Raw genomic sequence first — 11,757 nt, 5'->3', positions numbered from 1 at the left:
TTTGAATATATGAAAATCATATATGTGTACTGCAGTTGCATGAAATGTATGAAAGCGATAATAAACCCTACTTATGTACTAGTGGAATCGAAAGAAAGCCTGAAAACAAAAATTCAGGCACGTACGGGATTTGAACCCATACACTTCATGAAACCGCAGTACACATATAAGATTTTCATATATTCAAAATTCAGTGCTATACGTGTCGTAGGTTGTGTTTAGTGACTTCTACTGGTCCAATTTTTGTTGTTAGCTATTTTCGTTTGTGAAGGCTGTTTTGGATGAAAGTTGTTTTGGGAGTGGAACATTGAGATGTTGAGAGAAAGTAGGGTAACTTCTACATTACTAGCAAGTGCTACTTCGTGTTTGATATTTCGTGAATCTGGCGGTTACGAATGTAATTCTATTTCAACTGTTAATTATTGTAAGGAATAATAAAGCGTTTCAGTTAGTTGTTTAATTTTCCTTTCAGAAGTAATTTCGTAACTTTAGTGTTCGAATGATTGTTTCTGATAAATCAAAATTTAATACTTTAGATCTGGTGGGCGTGTCATCATACTTTGTAGGTCTGGGGGACCCTCCCCTGTTAAAGAGGGTCGACCATTTGTCTTTAGGGGTACTTTTCAATTGCTTTGAAGGTTGTGCCTTCGCTCAACTACGATCTCACCGACCCCTTCTCGATCTTAGTCTACGTTTGAATCTATGTATTCGTAAGGGTTGCTTCCGGTTCCCCAAAGATAAGCAACTGCGTAAGAAGCACAGTTCCTACGGTGCTAAATGGCTGTCCTTCTTCATGTCCTTGCCCATGAAAAAGAAAAACAGAACGGTATATCGTAAAGTTCTGGTTAATCGACAGTTAATGACCAGGGAGAATGTAACCGCGGTTTACGCTTCTATAATGACTAAAACAATTTTGTTCAAGCAACATGTTTTGAGTTGAAGTCCATCCGGCTACGTTCGATATCTAGAAAATTACAGCGCTATTAATATTGTCATCTCTCTATCTAACTTCTTTAATTAAGTTCAAAATATCCCTAAAGTGAGGCATTCCCCTGTTTCATTTTAAAAATTGAATGGATCAGACCGTGAACTCGGTGTCGATTATCTTTAATCCCACTTTTCATGGTCGAAAAAGTCATTTGAATTACAAATAATTTTCAAAATTAATATTCACAGTCTGCGCACAGTCTGCGCACAGTCTGCGCACAGTCTGCGCACAGTCTGCGCACAGTCTGCGCACAGTCTTGCACGTGGAAATGATGGAGCTTATGACTACAAGAAATTTGAGCGTCTACGGAGTCCAGAAACACGTAATTTCGACCCTATTACCCTGCTTTATACCGTCTGTTCTGTCCAGTTCGGCGAGTGGTTCTTGCACTGGATCAAATGGTTTTGTCGAGGATTCATGGTTTTCACTTTGTCACGACTTTTCTTCGATTCAGGTAAATAACCTATTAAAAGCTACCTTTGTATAGGTAATCACATGATTTCGAGTGCAATTTGGAATAAATAAGCACGAGTAAATTTTTTCAGACTAACAAAATTGCATGAGCCCGTAGGGCGAGTGCAGTTTGTGGTCTTTGAAAAAATTTACAAGTGCTTATTTATTCCAAATTGAATGAGAAAATCATGTGATTATCTGTAAATAATATACATGAAAATATACCAGGCAGCTTCTCATAATTATGCAGAAGAAAAGCGCGCATCACGAGCAAAGATAATTTATTCAAACCCTGCAAGTGACATTGACCTTGGCATTGACCTTGACATTGACCTTGACCAATCATTCTGACCAATCAGAATGTCTGGTTTGTTTCTTTCTTTGCCCTGAATTAACTCTCTTCTGCACTGAATTAACTCTCTTCTGCACTGAATTAACTCTCTTCTGCACTGAATTAACTGAAAACCGCATTCATCTTAACCAATCAGAACTGAGAAATTTTTTCATGTATATTATTAGGATAGTAACACACTGTTTATCGTTCTCGTTGTGGCCCTTCGGTTAAATTAACTCACGGCAGCAATTGTCAAAAGGAAGAACGAGAACAATGTAGGACACTGGATTTCTCCAGACTGTTCTTTATATGATTCCAATGGCACTGACAAAGAGAATTTGTTTGACAATCAAAGGATTCTTTAGTTAATGATCACTTCCTAAATTCTCATGAATTTTGTGTTTGATTCAGCAATCTTACTGTGAGGAGAAATAAGACGCTTGTCACTCTTAGAGATTAAAGGGTTAAGCGGCACTTGTTCTTTCCCCTTTTAGGGACGGACCATTATTTTTCTGGAGGGGGGTATGAGAAATTTTCTTCCGCAAACATATACGTCTCCGCAAACTATTTTTTTCCTACATCATCTTCATGTAAACAATTCTTTTTTAATTTTCTTTCCGCATTCTTTTTATTTATGCTAAATATTGCCATTGCCTTATTGAACTATTTTACGAAGAACGTTATAAATTAACAATTTTTTTCGAACATCATCTTCATGTAAACAATTTTTTTTAATTTTTTTTCCGTGTTCTTTTTAGTTATGCTAAATATTGCCATTGCCTTATTGAACTATTTTAAGAAGAACGTTGTAAATAGTACTATAGCCACTTATTTTGTCGACATACATTTGTGATAAAATATCTTACCTGACTTCTCTGCAAACATTTTTTTTACCCTATTATGTTTGCAAATAATTCATTTTGTCTTTTCAGACCCTACAAACAATTTTTTTCGGAATTTCCCAGAAAAATAATGGTCCGTCCCTTACCTTCCACCCTAAGAGGTAATCGTGGAAATATCATAACGTAGACTCCGTAGCTGTAGACAGTTTCTGGTTACCAGAGGATTCATTCCCATCTCTCACACAGAGACCACGTAAGGCATCACTTTCTTATATTTATTTATTGTCAGGGACTTGAAAATAGTTACATGCTGTGCACCTACTTCTCAACCATAACAATAACACAACGGAAACCAGAATGAATTCTGTCTTTCCATGATCATTTAATATCAAATATGGAGGCTCCACACAGAATTTTCTCCCTCTCTTTATGTGTTGATTTCTCGAGCATGCTTGAAAAAGGTATTCATGGATTCGTGATGTATTTCCCTTTTTCCCTCTAGAAAATCGAATGAAAAAGCTCGGAGGTCAAAGAATGCTAGAGAGAAAAAATAAAGAAGAATATGCGATAAGGTTGGTCTGTTCATTTTTGTAACAAATTAACTCATTAAGCCTTGTGACTCTGGTCAAGGCTCAAAACTAACCAAATTTAAAAATTGAAAGAAACTGCAACTGAAATCCATTCCATTTTCTCACAATCTCGAATATCTTCATTCGCCGTCAGTCCAATTGAATCGACTATTTCTCAACTTTCCTAGATCTCGTCATGCAAGTAACTCTTCAGCGAGCTTAATTGAAAGTAATACTAACATGACTAAAATAGTCAAAACAATTACAGTTAGTCTTCCTTTCAAATACCACATCTCTTCCGTTACTGATCGTAGGCATTTACGCGATCTTAGTCATAGGACTGGCCCTACTTCGCAGCCAGTTTTTGTTAGTAGAAAATTAGAAGATGTAAAACTAGGTTTGATCGTTGAGTATTCGAAATACTCAAACCGAAGTTGAACGTGCAAACGGACTTCATACGTGCAAATTTTTTTTGTTTAGTTTTAAGTTATTTATTTTTGTTAAATATTTTAGCTAGTACCCTTAAGTATTTTAAAGCCTAAAATTTTGTCATTGTTTGAACTTAATAATGACTTAAAGTTAACGTTGAAACGTCGTCGACTAGCTTTTTTCGCCCTTTTTAAAAAATGTATTATAATGATTTCGAGAACTATTTTATCGAAATTTTTGCTAGTCAAATGTTTCTCTAAATCGCTCATTCTAGTTTTAAGTTAAAAGGCCAAAAGTCAAAGTTAGCTAGGTTATTCCCAATTTAATACACATTTGTTTTACGAATGCTTAGCAAGTTATTACAGTAAGACGAACGGAATCTAAGTTTGTCAGCAGAAAATGTGGTGGCTCCAAATGAGTTTTTCGATTCTGAAATCGTTGACCTTTATTATTAAGAATGAAAAGCACTCGGGTTTCTTTGTATTCACAATATATTTGTCTCTTTTTCTTCGTATGATGAGTATCAAATAGAAAACGAGAGCACCACGAAACAAAGAAAGAGAAGAAAGGAAGGTACACGACAACTTCCAACAAGGTTAGATAGTTGAATTTTATTTCAAAATAGCTATCTAAGACTATTCGTCTGCGTTGAACAATTTAACCTGGATTTGGCGATTGTTTGAAGTTAATTCGAAACTTACTCATTCAATCATGAGGAAACAGGAAACCAAAACATGAATTAATTTCTTCACTTCCTGGTACCTTCGACTTCTTTCCGATGGAGCTGGCTTTCGGTTGTTTTCAGTTGTCTTCGTTTGATGAATTAAATGCTATCATGAACATCTTTTTATTTGTTTCACTTATATCAAAGCCCTAACTCTGCTCTAGGCCACGATTAAAAGATTTTCATTTGCTTTTTCGGGATGCTTTTTATTAACAGAGTGAGTGAGTGAGTGAGTGAGTGAATACTTTATTAATGTGTCAAGAGATTTAGCTACCAAGCTAATTGGGGACGCAACAAAAAATTTCCTATCTACAATAAAATATAAAATCGGAGATAAACAGACAATCATTCACAGCAAAATGTATCAATCACATGCATATAAAATCTAGTTAATAAGAAGCTATTATGTAATACAGGCATTGCATTTGCATGACCCATCTAAAAGGTTCTTAATATTAATTTTCCTGATGGCTTTCTTTATTCAAAAAAAAGGGAGCACTAGATATAATAGGCCGGCGAATTTTCTTGCCTGCCTTAGCATAATGATATGCCAGGATGACAGTTCTAGGATGACAAATTTCGGTCAAACTGAAGCCTGAAAGTCTCAGCTCTTGAGGCTAAACAAAATTTGATGTTCAGGATTTTACATCGCTCAAATCAAGATATCGAATTTTATTTTGGATCTCCGATACATGTAGATAATACTTTCTGAAATTATTTCTTCCTTCGATAATTAATGAATGTCCCTTCTTTTGAAGTAAAAAAAAAAGTAAGCATGCTCCTATAATTGTCATTTCTTAATTCTCTTTCAGAATAACTTTTGAGATCTCTGATAAGTTTGGTAGTCTTGCAATTCCTTACAAAAATGAATATTTTTCTTTTTTTGTCAAAACTGTTAAACCCTCGGAGCCTTATTGAAATTAAGTTGAATCTTGAACCGAATTAAAAGTGCATACTCTAAAAGTATTTATCAGCATAAGAAGACACACAGGGCTTGCACTGTAAGTATCCCGGAGAGCTTCATAGCATTAGTTTTATTTATTTATTTAGCTTCGCGAACCGGCAGGGACACCGCAACAGCTTGCGCCAATTACTGCGGGCCCAATAAACCCACCCATCCACCCCAGGGGAGGACATCCATCACACAGTAATCTCGTGTGTGGGAAATTAATGTCTCCTACCCCAACCCTGCAGGAGACGGGACCTCCATTTATTCGTCCCTATCCGAGAAGACTAGAATATCTAACCATTTCTTGATGTTATAGAAAGGCAGCAAATTCTTCTCAATTATTTTAAGAACCTGAGTGTTGGTCCGACCGGGGCTCGAATCCTCGACCTCCCGCACAACAGTCCAGTGCTCTGTCGTACGTATGATCCTTGCGAGGATTATGGAGCACTCCGAGATACTTACAGCGCAAGCCCTGTGTGTCTTCTCATGCGGGTACGCCAAAGGTTTTGCGTTTCTCATCAAAGTACGTAGTTCGTTTTTGATTTTTAAGATCTTCGAGCTTAAGAACAAACATGGAATATACCTTTCTGTTTGATTAAGCGCTAGGAGTTCACTCATTTTTAACAATAAGTCTCTAAGATTTTTATTGAGATCACGTCGAAAAAAGATCTTTGTTAGGTGATGATAAACTCAAGAAGCAATTTGAGAAACACAGATTAATTTTGGAGCATACTATAACATGATATAATGTTTGTTTCTCAAATTTATCTCTTAAGGTTTTGAATCCGCAACATTTTAAATATCCCGATATGTGTGGACAGGGCGTCATCAGCAACTGACTCATACAGATTTAATTCTAACCACATTCACGAAAAGTATTTGAGTATAATCATTAGATGTTCGAGCTCTAAATTAAAAAGGATACTCAAAAGTTTTTTTTTCTCTCCAATTGCTTCCATGATCCAGTACTTCATGATTGAATAAAAAATCTTGGGCTCTTGAAGCTGAATCCAATTGATAATGTATGCTTATCAAATTGACCACAATTTTCCATTGTCTATGACTTTATTGATCATAGAAATGACTGAACAATGCCGGTTCAAAACTAAATTGCAACCACGAGGCGAAGTTTGTCACTAACGTATATCGCACTTTTTTAGACGCGATTCAATAAAAATATTAGAGCCTAATCATTAATAATGTCAGAGTTCTTGAGACGAAAAGCAAAGTACAATAGCATGCTCGAAAACTGAACACGTGCTATTGTACTAAACACGAAGGCGCGCTATAAAAGGGCATTAGCTCCTCCCCCTAATTTTGAATTCACCCAAAAAATAAAGATGGCGGACGATGAGGAGAACCGCAACGAACACTTAGAATTTGTTATACTCGTCAAAAGCAATAAAACATACCCAGAAACGGTCGCAAAATATCAGTAGCGTTATTTTTCTGTGAGTAGTTTTGTTTGGAGTACAATATTTCCTCGTTTCGTGTAAAAAACTTGCGTTGTTACAGTCAAATTCAAATCGCCCGCCATTTTGAGCCTCCCCTACCCAACAGGCTATCCGTGGGGCTATCTTTGTCTATTGTGAGTCTTCATTTCACCGGTACAGTGGCAAGCAGTGTTCCAGTGAATTTGTGCGCCAATATGCGATATATTCGAGGCTCGTCGAGCAGTAACGCGAACGTAAAATTCGTTACTTCGCTTCGGAGTTGTCTGAGAGAATTTCTCTTAGTGTGAGACCTTTTGTTGAGGTTATTCTACGATTCGACTCGAAAAATGGACAGCTTTTCCCCTCCAGATAAAAAGAAACGTACAAAAATCAACAAACGCGCAAATGAACGGCGAGATCCAGCAGAACGAAACCCATTTTCAGTCTGACAATTGAAGTAAAAAAGGATCAGCAAAGTCGTTTGGAAGCTATCAAACAGAGGATAAGCAACGCTAAATCGGCTCTTGGTATCGGTAGACAGACTTCTACCACGCAAAATACTGATTTAATGGAAAGACTTCTCTCGTATTTTGAAATGATTTGTTCATCAGCTGTGGAAAGTAGCTCTTCATCCATCACCAAGACTGATGTGCTCGAAGGGCCGAGAATCCATTGTGTGAATTTTGTGGCGAAGATTACATATAGGCTTCAGCTACTTTTTCAAGTCAAGGGCACGTTTGTAAGATTGAAGTTCCCTGTGTGTAATGACTCAGTTACTTGGCTCAGTTCTGGAGTTTTGGGACACCCTGCAAAGTACTACGCCAATGTTAGGTGAGTATAATATGTACATGACCTACTTTGCAAGTAAGTATTATCGAAGAAAAATATTCCAGGAAAATTTGTCACATATATGTATGATGAGTTTTCATGTACAAGTATATCCTCTTCGATTATGTAAATTATGGCTTTCCATTCTGTTCTCCCATGTTTTGTTTCTTGTAGTAAATCTGTATGCTCAGGTGAGTGATACTAAAAAAAATATATTTGCAGAATGGTTCCTGCATTCACATGTACTGGACTTACTGAAACTCAGTATCATGGTTTTACTGAGGCCACTGGCATTGGCTGTGTGATGGACAAAACAATAGACACAAGTATGTGCATGGTTTTTAATGTATACACTGTTGTACACTATCTTTACTTTTTCTAGGATGTGATCCTCCCTGAGTTTTAACAGCAGTGTTGTGAAGTCTGTAATAAACTTTATTACAAGACTCAGGCAGCCAGAGGGCCAGCATCTAAAATCAACCAATTAAAATGCTCTATTGCCGGTCCAATATTCTCTAAGTGTTGGACTGGGCATTGTCCTGAATGATCCTGCACTTGTTAAAAAGCTTTCTTCAGTCGTATGATAAATCTCTTATTAACCAAGCTTGCTCAGGACTGTACTAGGAGAATATCGGCCCTCGCTCTTTTTTTGTACGGACCTCCCTGCACTCGGTCCATACTGTCAAGACCTCGGGCCGATGTTCTCCTAGTACAGCCCTCGCACTTGGTTAACAAGATATATATCATGATTTACCCCTATGATCAGTTAGGGTATGACTTAAATCTAGCTTTTACTGTACCTTGCAGCTTATTGAGCTGTATCATTTTGTTTGGCAGTATATAAAGACCAGGGATTTGGGTTTAGGTCTGTAGTTCAGGAATTGTGCAACAATACAATGGCTGGTACAAGGGCAGAAGTTAAAGCGACGCAAGGCTATATTGCAAGTGGGGATGTAAGTTGACATGCAACCAGCTACTTGTTCGTTGTGTGTGTTCAGTGTTGTTGAAGTTATTTGCAGTGGGCAAAATTTGAAATAACACCTTATGCAGTGCTAGGTCATTTTGTACCCTCATTCAAGTTACCTTCAATGCTCAGTTTCCTTCCATTAATTTTTTTTTCTAATTACTCTTTCAGTGTATGATAACAGATGCCAGACATGACTGCATTCTACAGTGACAGCTATTTCTATGAGGTAAGAAATTCCAACCGAATGCTAAGCCCCATGAATTTGATAACTTGTGCCTCACTTTTCTGAGAGTCTGTTTCCCCTTCTATCATCTTATCAGTCGTCTTTGTGATTTTTGCCCCCCCCCCCTCCCCCTGCAGCATTTTTAATAAATTGATAGCTATGTTTCTCCATTTTGGCTGTTATGATGTGGGATTCCTGTCTTACTAAAAATCATAACATATCAAACATGCCCTTGCTTTTAGCATACAACTTAACAGAGGTAGCCCATGACTGTGTCAGATCATTAAAAAATTGGTTTGAGCAAACAGGCATCAAGAATTCCTTTGACACCTGGCATGGTAAGTATGTATAAAAGTTCATATGTCAATGACTGTGGTGCTCTTCAGTTTTGTAATAATTTATTTAATCTGTTACCAGCATGTTATCTAATAATCTAAAGGCATCAAACATAATCAAGACTTTTGGTGTTTGTTGATCAAAAAAAGTACTAAATCATTCACTCGTGTCATGTCATGCATTGAGTGCACTTTACAATTTACAACACATTGACATTGTTTTCCTCACTTATAAAGTTGTTATTGTTGCAATCTATCTATGGTCATGATCAATCACAACTTATTATCAAGACTGAATTCATTTGAAATTAGTGTCTCTTTCACATTTGCATCTATTTTATTTAAGACAGTACTTGTATTTACATGTATATAATAGTGACAATGCTTGTAGGCTTTGCCATATGCCTTGCCTAGTATGTATTTGGCAGCTTCTAGGTTGTTTTGCAGAGGCTCTTAAAGTGTCACGATGTAAGGCTACTACTTGTTTGCTTTCCTTTTCAGAGATGATGTAGCTTTGGTCTTGGAATGAGTTTATTGATGATCAAGGATGGTTCAAGGCAAAGTATTATTTCAGTTGCTTTTCCATTTTCTGTTGAAATGACTCCTTTTTTCAGTTGATGATGCTCATTCAATTCTCTTGAATGATGACATCATTTTGGATTCATATGCTCAGAAATCTTCGCGACTCAATGACAATTATTATAAATAGCATCTGTGTATAATCTTTATTGAGAGGAAATAAACTACAACCCAATTCCTTTTTTTTCTCCTTGTAGGATCACAACCTAGGGTACAAGCAGTGGAAGAAGAACATGGAAAATGCTGATCAATCCCTCAAGATATTGCATAGTGGAGTTCAGAATTAGGGCATACAGTGTATTGTGAAACAATATAGCTTCTATTGTATCTTATTGTCATTATACAAAGAAATGTATACTATTTTGGAGGGAAGTGCTGATGGAGTATTGTAATGCTGATTTTATGAACGAAAGTGAGCACAGTAGGGCACTCCATCAGGATTTGGCCAGCGTTTCCGAAGATCTTCCACAACACAGACTGGCATGACCTTTCAAACATCTTCCACGTAACATCCCAATGCTTCCTTCCTGGCTACGTAAATGAGATCGCTTTCTAAACCGTGGCGGTTTAGAATTGTATACAAACATCTATTGTCGATCTCTTGACTTATGAGCTCGTGCTGCAGCTCGACACATGGTTCCGCTGCATTTTCCCTGGCTTCCTTGTCTTCGGAAACTGTCAAAGAAAGCAAAACTAGAATGATGCATGAGAACATAACCTGTTTTGAACTGGTAAAGCGCTGTAAGGACATCGTTCGAGAACGTTGCAAATGGCGGGTAAAAATATGTTTCGGCAAATTTAAAAGCCCAAGATAAGATTTTGTAGCTAGCAGGAAAGGGCATACAATTTAGATTAAAAAGTATGACCCAAAATATGGCCTTGAAATATTTATCCGTTTTGCGAGTTCCCGATCATTGGAAACAGCACATTGAATATTTATGATTCACGGTCTGACAGTATTATACAAGTACCCCCTCGGATCGGACTTGACATTACATTGGCATAGACATTGCGAATAGTGGAATAATATCAGTTTGTAATCTTGTTGTAAATATGATTCGTTGAAGAGCCAACTTACCTGGCGTTGATTTTTTCTTTCGTGGTTTCTCTACTCGAACGATCTCGTTGTTCACGGTAGGCCAACCGTTCAACTCCTCGATTAAACTTTCGTCTAATAAAATTCTAATCTGTGAAGTACTACTTGGTGTTAGATAAAGATATTCAAATTCTAGGGCAAGTAAAGACAGGAAAGGCACAGCAATTCTCGTATACCTTTCCTTTCCAGTGTTCAAATCGGCCGCCATTTTAAATTTGACCCGCGCACGTCAACGGTGAGTGACAAATGAGCCTAGGTCTTCGCAGGGAAGACTTCCTTATATAGCGCGCCATCGTGTTTAATCTTCTTATCTCAAGGTGCTTCTATAGTTTATCAACAACTGATAAGGAACTTTTTGACGTGATAATATAAACATCGTAAAGCCTAGTTAGCATCTTCATGTCTAAGCTCATGAGCTCAGCTTAAAGGCGAATTGAGACAGCCTGCTCCAAGAATTGATATTTCGCGATTTGTTCGCGGAACTGATTCTTAATCTCAAAGTGGTTTTTAATGTTTTGACCGAGAGCATCGAGAGCCTAGCTATTGCATGCTTTTCAGTGTAATCCTGTGTTAGATATAGGTATATTTGGCCGGCTAAAATAAATTTGTAGAAAATTTTATTACTTGACGAGGGAATTACGCATTTAATACGATAGGTGTCAACTCCTTAATTGTTTTGGCGCGAAATTTCAGCGTTAATTCTTAATTTCACATGTGAAATTACAAAATTGCCATGGTAACATTTCTTGTATCTCGATCAGAGCCAAGATGGCGTCGAGATTTAAGACGGCGACCCTTGAAGAAGTTACGAAATTAAAAGAAGCGGCCGAAAATTATTAACAGGCACGAAGAATTCGAAAGGTATTTTTTGCGAAGAATCTCAGAAAATTACGAACTTTAACAATAATGTATGTTTTAAACGAAAACTATAACCTTCGTCATGTCAGGCTCCGTTTTCGATAGAATAAACCAGTAAAAACAATTACGGTTGTGAACGTAATTTGTCAC

General features: G+C 37.1%; 2 protein-coding genes across 3 annotated transcripts; one reads left to right on the top strand and one right to left on the bottom strand.

Moving 5' to 3' along the window:
- Positions 1-6,633: 6,633 nt before the first annotated feature.
- Positions 6,634-10,730, top strand: LOC148733453 (uncharacterized). 2 transcript variants are annotated; one of them, XM_088758907.1, is made up of 6 exons: positions 6,634-7,552; positions 7,772-7,875; positions 8,387-8,502; positions 8,698-8,742; positions 8,982-9,077; positions 9,576-10,730. In XM_088758907.1, exons 1-5 carry the CDS (start codon positions 7,290-7,292, stop codon positions 8,991-8,993), a joined length of 540 nt encoding a protein of 179 aa, XP_088615033.1. In that variant the 5' UTR covers positions 6,634-7,289; the 3' UTR covers positions 8,994-9,077; positions 9,576-10,730. The 2 variants fall into 2 exon arrangements, with proteins under 2 accessions (XP_088615033.1, XP_088615034.1); XM_088758908.1 differs by having other exon boundaries at positions 6,638-7,552; positions 8,685-8,742.
- LOC148733452 (uncharacterized) lies at positions 9,116-11,049 on the bottom strand. The gene is made up of 2 exons (XM_088758909.1): positions 10,732-11,049; positions 9,116-10,328 (listed from the first exon to the last, which is right to left on the bottom strand). The coding sequence occupies exons 1-2, from the start codon at positions 10,955-10,957 to the stop codon at positions 10,144-10,146; spliced, it is 411 nt and encodes a 136-aa protein (XP_088615035.1). The 5' UTR covers positions 10,958-11,049; the 3' UTR covers positions 9,116-10,143.
- Between the last annotated feature and the right edge of the window lie 708 nt (positions 11,050-11,757).

The sequence above is a fragment of the Stylophora pistillata genome, chromosome 4 (genome assembly GCF_964205215.1).
Source record: "Stylophora pistillata chromosome 4, jaStyPist1.2, whole genome shotgun sequence".
NCBI lineage: Eukaryota > Metazoa > Cnidaria > Anthozoa > Scleractinia > Pocilloporidae > Stylophora > Stylophora pistillata.
Note: the sequence above shows the minus strand (reverse complement) of the source record. Positions and strands in the feature narration are given on the sequence as shown.

Excerpts from the sequence above, each read along its gene's own strand:
- LOC148733452 (XM_088758909.1), bottom strand. The coding sequence starts at position 10,957 with ATGGCGGCCGATTTGAACACTGGAAAGGAAAGGTATACGAGAATTGCT. Across the intron at positions 10,329-10,731 it reads AAAGAAAAAATCAACGCCAG|TTTCCGAAGACAAGGAAGCC; the intron begins GTAAGTTGGCTC and ends TTTCTTTGACAG.
- LOC148733453 (XM_088758907.1), top strand. The coding sequence starts at position 7,290 with ATGGAAAGACTTCTCTCGTATTTTGAAATGATTTGTTCATCAGCTGTG. Across the intron at positions 7,553-7,771 it reads AAGTACTACGCCAATGTTAG|AATGGTTCCTGCATTCACAT; the intron begins GTGAGTATAATA and ends ATATATTTGCAG. Across the intron at positions 8,503-8,697 it reads GCTATATTGCAAGTGGGGAT|ATGCCAGACATGACTGCATT; the intron begins GTAAGTTGACAT and ends GTATGATAACAG.